This window comes from Melospiza melodia, chromosome 11 (assembly GCF_035770615.1).
Source record: "Melospiza melodia melodia isolate bMelMel2 chromosome 11, bMelMel2.pri, whole genome shotgun sequence".
NCBI lineage: Eukaryota > Metazoa > Chordata > Aves > Passeriformes > Passerellidae > Melospiza > Melospiza melodia.
Window position 1 is genome coordinate 4,741,885 of NC_086204.1, and position 14,650 is coordinate 4,756,534.

Here is a 14,650-nt window from a genome sequence, read left to right on the forward strand (position 1 = left end):
CAAAGGCAGACATCTGCAACCTTCCCAACACTCCTGTAGCCCCCCCCAGTCCAGCAAGCAGTTCAGCAAAGGATTGAGGGAATGGCACAGCCTTGCAGAGTCAGGACTCTAATGGTGATTCAGTCTTTCAGCTCTTTATTTTTTCCCTCATCCAGCTTTATCCTCTTCTTTCCCTGCTGAGACTTCACCACCCTGGGAATTCTCTGACCCTGAGCTGACATGCTGAGGCTGCTGGTTCAGGACTGGGGTCTGAGCAGTGTTGACTCTGTGATAAAAAGGTACACAGGGACAGTCCAGATGCTGATCATTTTAGCAATCTTAATTTTCATCACAGGTCACGTTTCCATGACAAATTTCACAATTTAATGAGGATGGGTTCAGAGCTCAGACTCTAAATCCACGAACAGCATCCCAGCTCACCTGCCACTGAACACACTTTTTAAGTATAAAAAGTCTGTATTGGGGATTTCCAGCAGTTTGTTGATGAGGGGACTTCAGAAGAAATAGGAGCAAGAGCTTTCCAACCATTTAATGTCTCTTAATGGCAAATTAAGATAGTCACTTTCAAAAAAAGCAGATGAAAAAAATAGATAAGATTTATCCAGATTGGAACGAGTGGCTCAAGACAAACTTGAGATTTGCAGACTCTTCTGATCTAACAGTCAGGAAGTTAGGAATCATGTGAAAACCAGTTAAATAATGCATTTTAACTTGTGCCTTCCTTCAGAAAGTTAGAAGCTAGCTAAAATTTTGACATGGAAATCCACTTTGAAAATGACAGCAAACATTTCTCTGGGCTTTTGGAAATTAAATAATTAAATTTGCTTGGGAATTAAGGCAAATCTTACCTTATGGCTGGGTTCAGCCTTGACAAACTCTTATTTACAGGTGAAACATGTTTGCTCTAAGACCCTCAATGTGATAAGTCCTTTGAGGAGGGCAGTGAGATGTGGGAAGAGCTTCCCCATGGCCCCATGCAGTAGTGTTTGCTCCCCTGGGATCACCACTGTCACACCACTACTGGTGTCAGTCACAGGAGATGGAAAGAAGGAAAACACCTCCCAGGTGTGCTGCTGCTGCTGGCCTCTGTCACCAGCACCAGTGAGCAGCAGATCTTGTCACAGTGCATGTAGGGCTTTGCTATCCTTTGCCCTTGGTTAAAACCACCTCTAAATCTGAGAAGAAAGATGAGATTTGGGTGCAGGGAGGGGAAAAAGAAGAGTCTAACACAGTGAAAAGTGTTGTTCATCTTCATTTCCAAGTGAACACAAAACAAACATTCTGCAGGACTGCAGCCAAGCTGCTGACAAAGCCCAGCTGAAAAGCAGCCCAGAGCCAGGTGCAGCCATTTGTCACATGCCTCCAAGTGGAAGTGCTGTGCACAGGGTTGTGTGTCTGAACCACTCTTCATGAACACTCATTCCCTTTCCCTGTTTCAAATGGCTCTGATTTTAGAGACATGCCTACTTGTCAGAGCCCAGGAAATTCCTCTGGCTGCCCTGGGGGACTTGAGCCCCTGCCCAGGGGGCTCAGCAACCCTGGCACAGAGCCCAAGGCCCCTGTGCCTGTGATTTAGCCCTTGGAAAAAACAATTACCAACCTTATATGAAGAATTACAAGCCACAAAAGTTTAAGTAGAATGATAGTGAATTTATCATGGGGTGAAAAATAGATTTTTTGGGGTTTTTAGCATGGGGGTTCAGGGGGCAAGATGGAGGGATGTGGGCATGTTCTTTCTCCTTCCTCTTGGCCTCCATCTTTTGGTGTGATGTTGGCAGTTACAGATTGGTTTAGAGTAGGAGCTCACTGTCTAACATAGCTGATGGGCATTGGAAAGTAATTGTAAATATTGTACACTTAGTTTTGAGTATAAAAAGATAACACAGCCCAGGGGCAGCCGGAGTGCCTCTGTCTGACCTGCTGAGTGCACCTTGGCTGGACAGGAGAAAAAATTTTATAGATAAGGAGCAATAAACAACCCTGAGACTGAGAAATGAAGAGCTCTGACTCCTTCTTCGACTGCTGGGCTGGAAAAAGAGACTTTTTAATGCATCTTGGGGTCGCTCTGAGAGCAGAGAACACAAGACCTACTGTGCCCTCCCAGACCCTCCCACCTGATGGAACAGGTTTCCCAGAGCAGATGAAAACATCTACACCTTTCTGACAGGGAAAACTCTTCCTTGTAGAAGAAATGCCTGATTTGTATGGGCATCAATCTAGGCCTGTTTTCCTTGTCTTGGAAAATGCTGCTAAATATTATCACACTGTGTAATAATTGCACACCTCCTGTCACTCAGGATTCCTTATTTGCTAACTCATCTCCCGCATTCCTACAGGGATTAATTTTCTTTCTACTTACTTTTTAGGCATTGAACTCTTCCTTTCATTAATAATTTTCATTCTTCAGTCTCACCTATTCTCATTTTATAAAGTTGACAAGGTGTCAAGTAATTAATGTTTTTCTACACTACACAAGGTGATACTTCCAGACTATTTTTGTCTAAGTAATTACAGATATTTTTGGATCAAGTTGCACTTCAAAAGGCTTCTGATTTTCAACCTACTCTTGCACGGCACAAAATTTCTCTTGCATATACTTCATTCAAACTGCCTTGACAATAAATCCATAGTAGTGGGACACTATGAGAAATGAGTTTTCTCTATTACAATGTTTATTTCTGTAGTGTTCCCTTGGTCTTAAAAATCTGCTGTATTTTTAGCAGGACTAACTGAAAAAACCCCAAATTTAGCATTATAACTGAAACAGTGGAGAATTCTTCCATTTAGCTGTTTACATTTTGTATATATTTTTCACTTTCTGACTTGGACACACATACCTGCAGAAGGATTTTACAAAGCAGTATAAACACACATTTCTGTTCCCTTCCAGACTCACACAAGCCAAGCTTCTTGGATTTCATTCCATGAAGTAACAAAGCACATGCACAGAGAATAAAATGAGAGGTTTCAGACTAACATCTTTCAAGTTATGCCAGCCTTGTGAGGTTGCAAGTGCTCCTGATGCCTAAAGTTTGAGCTTTCATATTTTCCAGATTCTGTTCTGCATTAATATATAACTCTGAACTTCATATAAAAAGTCTTAGCAAGTTCTCTTCACAGTTTAGTTTGACAAAAAAAATCCTTTTCCAGCCTCAGAACCAAGGACACCATTGCAGCTTCAGGCCCAAAAAGTTTAAAGAACAGAGAATTGAGGAGAGCAGACTGGGAGGATGGGACTGCATCACCTGGAGCTGGAATTGGACAGTTAACCCCAATGTGGAAATGGACCAAAACTTATAAAAGTGTGAAAACTCATGACCCATCTTGGGTGTAGCCTCAGCCAGGCTCTTGTGCTGCCCAAGGTGTATCCTGTGAAGGCCTTTTAATAAATCCCTACTTTATTCCATAACACAGCCTCTGTTCCAGGCAGCCTCTCAAGGCATCCATCACTCCCTATGGGCTGCAAGGGCACTCTGATCTGGCCATCTCTTCCTTCTTCCCCCACTTGTGGGTGTCCCTCTGTCCTGAACATGGATTCTATGATCCTCCTCAGCAGCCCAAAGGAATTCTGACCTACTCACTCTATCAGTAATGACTGTGTTCAGAGCAGGAATCTCTCCTGCTCCTGTTTCCTATTGCCTGGTTTGAGTCAAAAAACAATTCCTCCAGCATTACCTTTCCAGTAATTTTACTCTGAACATAATCTTTTTTTTTTTTTCCTTAAAGTAACCTCCCTCTTCTTTGTTCACCTGGTCTTTGCTTAGGCTCCCTGCACCAGTGATCCCACCCAGGATCCTTTCATGATTTCCCATACAGAGACTTTTCCATCATCATGCTCTTAACAAGCATCTCACCCCACTGCTGCCTTAGGCCTTTGTGCACTCCTGTTTCTAGATCACATTTCATGGAGCCTCTTTCAACTCTCAATGACTTGCCAAGAAAAATTTAACTGCATTGCCTGCCCTCCCCTTTCTCAGGAAGGCTGCAAAGGGATACTCCTAGTTCAGAAAAAATTAGAAGAAAATGTAAATCCAGAATATCAGCCCTGTGTCTCTCTCTCCTGACTGGAAGCTCTACATGTTGTGTGTTTCTGAAAGGGACTCAGAAGCCAGACTAAACCAACCTCTGATTTTCCTACTGAACATTCATAGCTCTGCAAGGAGTTCCCTTTTTCCTTTCATTTCACAGTAGCCACAAATTACTTGAAAATCAGAATGGCAAATCTGACTCCAGCTACAGGCTTCTGAAACAAATCCCATTATCAGCATGTGGAGTCACACCTGCACCAAAGGCATGTCTGCTTGGCCCATCTGCATGCAGCATTTCCCAAAATAAGCTATTTCTCATTGTGGTAGTGCAGGAAGATCCCTTTGAAAGAGCACTGCAAGAAGTTACATTTCTCCTTGCTTTTTTGGGGGTTGTTGCTACACTTAAACCTCAGGCCCTCTATAGCCTATACTGAATTTCCTCAGCTTCTGACAAAAAACAAGGTATTTAACCACAGAATATAATGTGACACATTGGACTTCCCACATTTACTCCTCAGGATCCTGTCAAAAGACTCATCTTACTCCCAGCAAAATGCTTTCAGCTGTCTGTGGTAGGGGAAATAAGAGCCCCTAAGTGCATGATTACCACCTTCAGGTAACTATCTGTGATATGAGCCAGTGTTGTTCCAATTACATTTCTTAATGAGATGCATCCTTTTGGTCCAGCCATGCTGGAACAGCACTGTTTTAGAAATGATTCTCACATCTCCTTAAGTTTCTTCAGTGAACACTTCAATTCCTCAGGTGTCAGTCCTGTCAGACTAGAAAAGGAATTACATAGTAAACAAATACCATTAAATGGGCCTTCCATTTTGCCTGCTTTTGATCACCTCTCCCACACATCAGCATTAATGCTGTTCCCTTCTAATAACTCAAGTCCTTCTCTAAACCATTTCCTCCCACTCTCCCTATGCAAGGCAATATTTCATTGCAAATAAACCTGAGCACAGCTGACTGATATTTTATTCCACACCAGAAACAGGTCTCACTGTCAGGCTGTAACAGCCATATACAGAAGCTTCAAAAGAATCAAGAAAAACCACAGAAACTGGTGTCATCACCAAATACAGGAAATTATGGCATTAGACTAAAACTCATGGATAAAAAGCCTTCACTTTTCCCTACCTTTATGCCTGCACTGCCATAGAGAGGCAGGTTTACAGAGCTGTGGTGGCTTTGACCACCATTAAAAGACAGTGGCAGACAAACACAGGCTGCAGAGCTCCAGGAGGGAGTTTCACTTTGGCTGCTGTCACCTCTTCTGTGCCACCAGCACCTGGGCCAGCTGGATTATAACTGTGTGCACCACTCCATTCATACACAGGAGAGCTTAGCTCCCCTTTCCATAGAATGGGAAGGGGCTGGAAGAGACCTTAAAGATCACCTGTCCCAACCCCTGCCATGGGCAGGGACACCTCCCACTAAACCAGGTTGCTCAAGGCCTTATCCAGCTTGGCCTTGAACACCTACAAGGATGAGGCATCCACAACCTCCCTGGGCAGCCTGTTCCAGTGTCTCACCACTCTGGCAGTAAAGAATTTCTTTTTAAATTCCCTTTCCCCCCTCACACATGTTTCAAAGGATTTGTGAGTGAAGTAAAGGAGAGATGAAGAAAGCTGCCTTCTCCTTTGAGCAATAAAGGCTGATGCCTTCTGAAGGCTGACCTAGAACAGAGACTAGACAGAGCTAAAGAATAAAGTAGGGATTTATTAAGAGGCTTCCATGGATCCACCTTGGGCAGCACAACCCAAACTGGCCACAAAATGCACAACCGGTCATGGGTCGTCCATTTAAACTTATAAAACTTTTATAAGTCCTGGTCCATTTGCATATTGGAGCTAATTGTCTATTTACAGCTTTAGCTCATGAAGCCTCATCCCTCTTGTTTTTCTCTCTCCAGCCCACGTTGTTTGTGCTCTTGGGCCTGAGATTTGGATCATTTGTCCTTGGTCCCCAGCTGGAGCAGGAATTGTTTTGTCTCCCTGCTCTGTGCAGAGAGCTCACCATCCCCTCATAAGAAGCCCAGACCCTAAAGCAGCACAGAATCTAAAAAATACAAAAACTAAAACCAGAGGCATCGTTTCTTCCCTATTCCCAAAGGGCAGATACATTCCCCCCCATTCCCAAAGGGCACCAGTGTGATCTTGTCTCACCTCCTTCTCCCTGTTGAGCAGCACCAGCTGGCTGTCTGTCAGGATGCAGTATTTCCTCTCCCATGTTGTCATCTCGGTGTAGGGGGACTGGCCACAGGACAGTCGGTGGGTGGGTGGTCCTTTCACATCTGGGAACAGAAAACCACCCCTTGTTAGCACGTGGCATTAACACCTTCTTTGCTTTCACAGCTCTGCAGCGAGATCTGAACCAAAACTGCACTTTGTGCTGAGTGGGGCCTGTTTCAGCATTTTAAAAGGTGAAATGGGAATCCTGGGAAGCACCCACATGCTACTAATATTTATTTACTTATAGTATGACTTACAAAAATAGCAATACCAGGGATGAATATGAATGCCTTTGTCAAAGGCTGAAATATATTGAAAAGACCAAGAGCTCTTATGAAAACAATCTTCCTTCCACTCCCCTCTCAAAACCATGGTTCAAAGGAGTACAGCTCCAAATGTACTCTAAATCTTAATAAAGTGGATTATTTGAGACTAAGGATAGAGAGATATAGGAAGGAAGACAGGGATCAAGGAAGGCAGGCTTGAACAAGGGAAGGAAAAATTCAAAGGGATGAACATTTAATCGAGAAGGGCTTACTGGCACCTTTTGGTAGGGAACCTACTTGATGAAATTGTGAATTTTCATTTAGCCACAGACACTAAATTCATAATTGAAAAGAACCCCAAACAACACCTCCAAACACGACAAATCAAACCATAATCCAAATAATTTGGTTCCCAGTCCTAATCTATTAAAATTTATTTTAAAATCTATTTCCTATAAATTGCTCTTGATTAAGCTACATATGATATTGTGCCTGTCACTACTAACAAAGTCCCTTCCAACCCAAACCCTTCTAGGATTCTGTGACTCATCTCTTTACAAAGTTTTGATATTACATTCTGATTGCTTGATAAGATTAAGTTTCATTTTCATCTCACACTCCAGTTCTACACAATTTACTTGCAATGATCTAAAAATCATCCATTCCCAAAGGATGAAGATCCCTCAAGTCCCAAGGGTCTGAAACAGACACTGCAAAAATCAAGGGAATTCCTGCACAGGAGTCCAGGACCTGCTTTAGCTGTTTCAGGAGCAAAGTGAGTGCTCAAACCCGAAATGTTTTGCAGCAGTACCTGCCTTTTAGCACACCCAGCAGCACGAACAGAGATAATTGAGCTGCTTCTGGTAGCTTCTCCCCAGCGTCACCACTAGGGGCCAGCGAATCCTCAATCACCCAGCACCTTCCAGGGCCAGCCAGCCCAAAGGCCAGCGATAAACCTGCCCCCAGCTCGCTTCCCTCCTTGCAGACCCTGCTCGTGCCCCCTCTTTATCAAAAACACTGCAGCATCTTCATGCTCTCTTCCTGCAGCTCTGCCTCTGCACTGCAAGGGATGTGTCAGGCTTGGGAGATGCCTTTTAGTGCCTTGTCCAACCTCACATTGCATCAGGATTTTGTGATCATTCAGCAAAATGCTTGGAACAGGCAACCTCTGAGAAGGCTGCATGGCTCCTGCTGCTCTGAATAACAAAGAAGGGCAGCTTTGTGCCCTTAATGTCAGGTAAAATCATTCAGGGAAGAAGATGAGATGCAGACTCAGATGACACACTGTTACTTGTGATACAACTCAGTTTGTGAGAGTGACAACAAATGCTGTGTGGCTCAAAATTGTCCAAAACTCTATTTAAGCATAAAGATAATGAAGAGAAACCACCATAAGCTCTGTGAAGCAAAAGTACATTTATGCAAACTCCTGGAGCACAACAGTCTCTCCCACAAGTTCTGTATTAGTCCATTTTACAGACATGAACCCTCCAGGTAGACTTCTGGCATAACTGCAACTCACATTGATCATGGTGTCCAACCAAAAACCAAACCAGATGAAAAATAAAACCACTGCTGCTCCTGCATTGACCTTGGCTTCCCAAGCAGCACATAAGCCCTATTCCTGCCTAAGCATGACAAATCTGACAGAGAGTAGAGGAGAAGGATGAAGCCATGAGCTCGTGGTATAAGAGTGCAACAGAAATGGGAAGATGAGAGCTCTGGGGATCTGATCTCCTGGGTAAGAAAAGCATGAGATAAATCAGCAGGGGGAGAAAAGGATGAAGGAGTGTGTGCCCTGTCCTGCTGATGTGGGTGGGCTGCCAGTGAGAGTGCCTCCAGCTGCTGCACTGAGCCCTAACCAAGGAACTGCATTTGGAACTGCTGGTAAACTTTGTGATGGCAAAAGAAAACCCTCCTGGGCCATCAGCTCCAACGCAGAATCTACAGTCACGACTTGCCCAGCCCCAAAAGATCTTTGTGTTATAATTTCTTCTAACTACAGGCCTTGGCAGGATACCATCCAACAGATCCATGGGCTGCACAAAAGGAATTAAAGAACAGAACGACTTCTTCCACTGCAATAACAACTCCAGGACTTAACTGAGTCATCAGGCACTGTGAGCCAGCCATGGCTGTGTTGCCAAGTGGGTTGGCTACGTCAGAGCAGCTTTCCACAGGCTGCTGGCAGACTGACATGCCATGCTGTGTCTGGAGCTGTCACTCACCCCTAGAGAACACCACAGTGGTGCCATTTTGTGTATGCACTGGGGTCCTTTAGAACACAAGTTGGGCACAGCCCAGCAGCCCTGCAAGCCTCTCTTCAGCAAGCTGGTTTTCCAGAGCATGGGACCCCATAACTCCAGTGTGATGCTGTGAGCACATTGCAAACTCCACAGGTGTGGAAGCATTTCTGCACAGACAAGAAAGAGCCACAGGAAGGGAGAAGTGATGAGATAGTGCCCACAACAAGCTCCAGATGAACAACTGAAAACCAAGTAGGCTGTCTTTCCCTGCAGCCTGAACTACACCATGCAGGCTGTCTCTTTTAGAAACTCTCACCTTTGGCTTTTTTTCCAGAAAGCAGGTATTTTCATTGTCACTGATGTCACCCTATAAACTTCATTTCCCAGAAAACTCACAGCAACAAGGACCCCAGTGTAGCTTTGGTGCCTCAGTCCCACCTATTTAAATTATTTCTCAGCTCTCCCTCCTGCATGGCTGATATCTTTGGAGCCTCTCACAACAGCTGTGACTTCAACATTTATTCTGAAATATGTTACCAGTTTAGACAGAAGACTCTTTGGGACTTTGCACAGTATCACATACACGCTTGGTCGCTCACAAACCCTGTTCTGCTTTCCGGTGCTCTTCATCTTCGGTTTTCATTTTACATTCTTGGCTCCAGCTTTTCACGTGCATGTAATAAAAACCCACCAACCTCTTCCACTAAAGCCCCATAAAACTAATTAAGCACCATGCTTTGAATCACTACAGAAGTGAATTGCAAGAAGTTCATGTGTAACGAGGAACACTGAAACTTTTGGGAAAGACTGCAGGTCAGGATTGTCCTTTTTAACTCTCTGTCAGCTCACACAGCAAGGCTTGAGCTTTGGAGATGAATGATCACTCACTGACGAGTGCAATGATTACTCCTTCAGACAGGAGCTAGAGAAGAGATCAGGGAGGTGCATCTGAAAGCTCTGAGTTTGCAGATGTTATGTGTGGGATGGGCTCATGCAGCCACACACCTAAATAGGCAAGTTCTGGTGACAGAAGATTTCTCTGGGTCTGATGCAATCCCTTCATTCTGCAGCACTACAATGAGGCATTCAAGTAAGCAGATCAGCAAGTCTACACATAGGCTTAAAGGTCAGGCCTTATGTGCCTTCAAATGCTAATATCAGTTAAATAACAGCTTGAAAAAAATCCCTTTCTTGGTACATCCCTGCCGCTGCCTCCCCTCCTGCCACATCCGACATCGCTCAAGACTGGAAACTGTGTTGTTTTTCCTCAGGGCTCTGAAATGCCACTAGCCATGATATAAATATCCACAAAGCTTCCTTTCTTTCAGTCAGATGACAACTTGTACCTTATTATTCTTGAAGTACAGGGCTTATTTTTAAAGAAGGGGAAAAATAGAGGGGCAGTGATTCCATAATCACATATCAACAACAGAAGTGTTGAGTGGTGCAGGGTGAGGAAACGTGGAAAGCAGCAGCAGCCAGTGCCAAGCTAATCTCCACAGACAGGGAAAGACATCCCAGGAAAATGATGGCAGTTTAGTAGTATTCATGGAGCAGAGCCGTCCTATCAGATGGAAACGTTTCTGAAAGCTTCCATTGCAAACATGCAACAATTATTTTCCTTAAAATTCCAAATGTGTTCACGAGCGGAGAATATTTTCCAAAAAGCAGGCAATGGGCAGAATCAGAAAATTATTTCCAAGAGATAATGGGTGCTTCAGTGTCATTTAGTCCCCAACAGCTCTCTTACAACCAGAAAAGCAGCATCTTCTCTCCTCAGAGCTAGTGAAAAGGACAGAATTACCAGAAACCAAGCCAACAGAACTACATTAAAGGCAAATTCATGCCTTCAGACTCTGCCAAAAAGCACTCTACTTACCATCAATAAAAACACAGAAATAACCCTCCAGCCCAGTGATGACAAGAGCACCCCTGGCAGGCCTCAGAGCTCCTTTTTCTGAACTGCACTATTCCTATGGTGAAATCAAGGGCTAACTGAAGTAGTTGCCAAATTTTCCTCCACTTTATTAGGGTCCATATTCTGTTCCCAGTATTTCCAGCAAGGAGCTGCCAAGCAGCTGAGTAACTAATGTGGTGGCCAAGTTTGTATGCTGGGAGGAATTTTTTTCCCCTGAAGAGAGATTAGTAGGAGCCCTAACACCTTTTGACAACAGGTCTGCTTGCCCAATGTCAATGTTTCCACAGTGTTTTATGTACTTACCATAGAGACAGGATGAGAGAAAAGCATTTTAGGTAAGTGCTGTCATCTGAGAGCTTGTCAGAACCCCAACCTACCCAGCTGTGCATGACCACACAGTCCAGTTTGAATAACCATCAGTTCCAACCCTGATAAAGCAGGTTGAAACAAGCCTTTTACTACTGACAGGAAACTTCAAAGATAAGTAAGAACTACAAGTCCTTCCACTGAAATCCACCATCTCAAAGCTCAAGAAGGAATTCAAGAGCAAGATGTGGCAGAAAAGGAAATACAGTGTCTCAACATGCTCCATTCCCTCAAACCTTGGAACAAGGCAGGATTTCTGCAAAAGGAGTCACTAATGGGAGTGAAAATGAGCAGCAACAGTGGCTCTGTTGCTGGGTGGGTATGTGCACCCAGTTCAGACAGCTGCTGAAGGTGAAGATCTGCACAGGCATTGGAGCAATCCTGGCCCAGCTGCCAGAGGGGCAACATCCCAACATCTGCACAGGGCAGAGGAGGAGAGAGGTCAGCCACTGAGAGGCTGCAAGGGAAAGCACAACCAAGGCAACTCCTATTCTCTCTCATGCTGCTATACAGAGCTCTTGTTTGCATTTCTTATTTCTCAAGCCAACTCCCAGACATGTGCAATGGTTGCTGATCCAACCCAGACCAGAACAGTGTAGACAGACACTATCAAAAACTGCTCAAAGAGAAGCTTATCACAATGCCCAAATTCACCTGGAAGAGGAAGGGACACTCCTCCTCCAAGTTTGTACAATCACCACACTGCCCCAACACAGAAAAGACAATACTTATGGTATAATATTAAGAAAATTCAGCACATACTGTGCGTGGAAATGCAGAGACTGCCATGCTACAGAGAAAACACGATGCTCTCAGGGTTGATTAATTTTCTCTGAATCACAACACACTTAGAAATATGACTAGCACACATTAGAAACAACACCACTGATTTTGCCATTTTGTTTCAAAGCACAATGTGGGCTCCCTTTCTAGGAAACCTGTCATAGCTACTCTGAGATCCAGCAGTGCTCACTTGCCCTTCTAAATCACTCTGTGGCACAGCTCCATTTCAGCTAAGAGGTGCCTACATTTTCGTGGTCAGCAACAGATCCCTGGTGCAGCAGGTGGCATTTTAAGTGTAGAAAGTGTGAGCAGATCCTTTGGGATGAGAGGCATGCCATTCATGTAGGATGTTATTACAGAGGTAAGTATCTGGTGTGAATTCTTCCCGTTACATATCATGGCCACACTCAACAAAGTTCAGTCCACATGTAATGAGCAGCTCTCAATTCAGCTGAATCCAGTTGCTCTCCTCCAGCAGCTGCAGGCAATGATAACCAAATTCTTAGATGGAAATCCAATATCCTGGTAGGAGGTAGAGAAGGCTTAGTCAAACCATCGGGTTTCAGAGATCTCAGAAGCTCTCATGCCGACCGCTTACAGCCAAAACACTACCTGGAAAATCCATTCTGCACAGAATAAAGTCATAAAAGGTTTAAGTAGGTGAAAACAGTATTTTAGAAGTTGGCAGAAGCCATGACCAGTGCCACGGCTTTCTCAGATTCCAATGTATTTGGCACTGTAACACACACTCTTCACAAGATCTTTAATTTTTCTAGTATAGGCCAATCTTGCCAATCTAACCTATTAACTTTCCACTGCTCTTTTATTGAGTGGCAGTGATCAGACACAGCCTCAAGACTGGTTTTCCACTCTCCCAGTGAAGAATCTCATGAGCCACAGGGAGATTAAAGTAAAAACTGTTCAGTCAGGTGCAATTTTCATGTCCTATATCCTCAAAGAAATGTGACTCTGGCAATTTTCGTGCTTGTTGTGTGTGCTTCCATTTCCCTACCATCAACATGTCAGCTCTGGGAGAAGGAATCTCTCAAAATTTAGAGATGGGAAGTCTGAAGGTGTCTGTTGTTCACTGCTTACAGGTGAGGTTTGAAGGATTTTCCCTTCCTCTGAATGAGGACTGTGTGTCTCTTCTGGCCTCAGCTAAAGGCATAGCTTTTCCCCAGCAGCTGCTGGGAAGCTTTGCTGAGATCTGTGATGGGCTGGGACAAGGGTCACCTTGCTGCTCAGAATTTCTCACATGCAGCAGTCTCACCTTGACACCAAGAGGACAGATTAACCTTTAAAACTCAAAGAGTGAGAATCAACATTTTGTCCACTACCAGAGCTGCCAGCCAGATTCTTGAATTTCTGCACTAAGAAAACACGTCAGGAGCAATTTTTAAGTGGGAAGGAATAAACCATCAGATGAGGGAATGCCTTAGCAGCCAAGGGCTGTCTCCTCTGCAACCAGCAGGAGACAAAATACAGAATGCTACTGTTCAACAAGCCTGGCATCTCCCAGCAGGACGGGATCTCTGGCTGACATCACTCCCACCCCTTCAATTCCTTCCCTAGGAGAGATCTGACTTGTTTGTGCAAGAGTCGGCCGGCGGCGAGCAAGGTACAGCAGCCTCCCTGCTGCAGCTGAGCTCCCAGACAGCTCTGCCAACTTCCCCTGGGCCCAAGTCCATACATCTGCCCTGTTCTTGCAACGTCACCACTGTGCCTATCTCCAGCTCAGGAGATTTCACACCAAGGCTGAGACTACGGCAGAGATCAGCCAAGATTTCCCTTCTCGCCTCCCTGTAACACACGCAATCCCAACCCCAAACCTTTCCCAAGGCCTGTGCTCACACATTTGCCACCCTGACATCTCCTCAAAGGCCTCAGTGTTCCCTGGTACCCAAGGGCTCTGCAGAAGCTCGAGAGCACAAATTCAGTTAGGCCGCAACCGTGCGAGCAGTTGCACTGAGATTTTATTTTCAAAAGGAAAAATTATGGAGCTGTTCCAAAAAAGAAACCGCAAGTCTTAAAATCTTACGACTAGTTTAGTGAGCAGATGCTGAGTGTGCCAACAGTCTCAAGGTTTCTTGCAAAGTCCTAAAAAATGAGAGTTAAAGAGCTAATGGCAGAGACAAAATTAGGCATAAAGCTCAGAGGGTAATTCTGACTAGAAAGCAGAAAGTTGCACCAGCTTGCTGTCATCGAGCAGCTTCTTTGAGCAAAAGGTGTGGGAGCTCTTAATAGCAGTTTAAAGCTGCCAATTAGCTTGAGCACTACTGAGCTCCTCTAAGCTTCTTACTGGCTGCATAGCCGATTGCTAAATGTTAAACTTACAGAGGGTAAGTGATCCTCGCCTTTCTCTCTGTCCCTGTCCTCCCGGGCTGAGCCCAGCCTGGTTCAAGGGACACAGTGTGTAAGATGTGCCTGTCAGGAGACATCAGCACCTTCTCAGATGGATCAGTGCCAGCAGCTTCCAATCAGGCAATCAGTGTGCAGTTGGTGGCTCAACAAGTGGAACCAGCAATCACAGCCCAGCCAAGGTGGGGACTGTACAAACCACGCAGGTGCGCCCTGCGCTCGGCCCGGCCTCCCCGCGCGCCCGCGAACAAGGGGCTCTTTGTGCAGCCTCGTAACTCTCATGACATCACCACAACAGAAGCTGCTGTCCCTGTAAAAAACCAATTTGGTTCCCAGGATAACTAAGATTTCAAGTAACCCGCAGTTGCTTGAAGTCATGGCTGTGACCCTTCCTTTCCTTCTTATTCAGGTCTCGTTCCCTGCCCAGGACCACTCATCTTTGCTC

General features: G+C 44.8%; 1 protein-coding gene across 7 annotated transcripts in view; it reads right to left on the minus strand.

Annotated features, from left to right (window-relative positions):
* RASAL2 (RAS protein activator like 2) overlaps nucleotides 1–14,650 on the minus strand; it is a 126,773-nt gene that overhangs the window by 76,297 nt on the left and 35,826 nt on the right. For all 7 annotated transcript variants that reach the window (XM_063165405.1, XM_063165399.1, XM_063165403.1 and 4 more), the window contains exon 2: nucleotides 6,203–6,330. In XM_063165405.1, coding sequence (XP_063021475.1) covers nucleotides 6,203–6,330 — 128 coding nt within the window. The remainder of the gene's footprint in view (nucleotides 1–6,202; nucleotides 6,331–14,650) is intronic.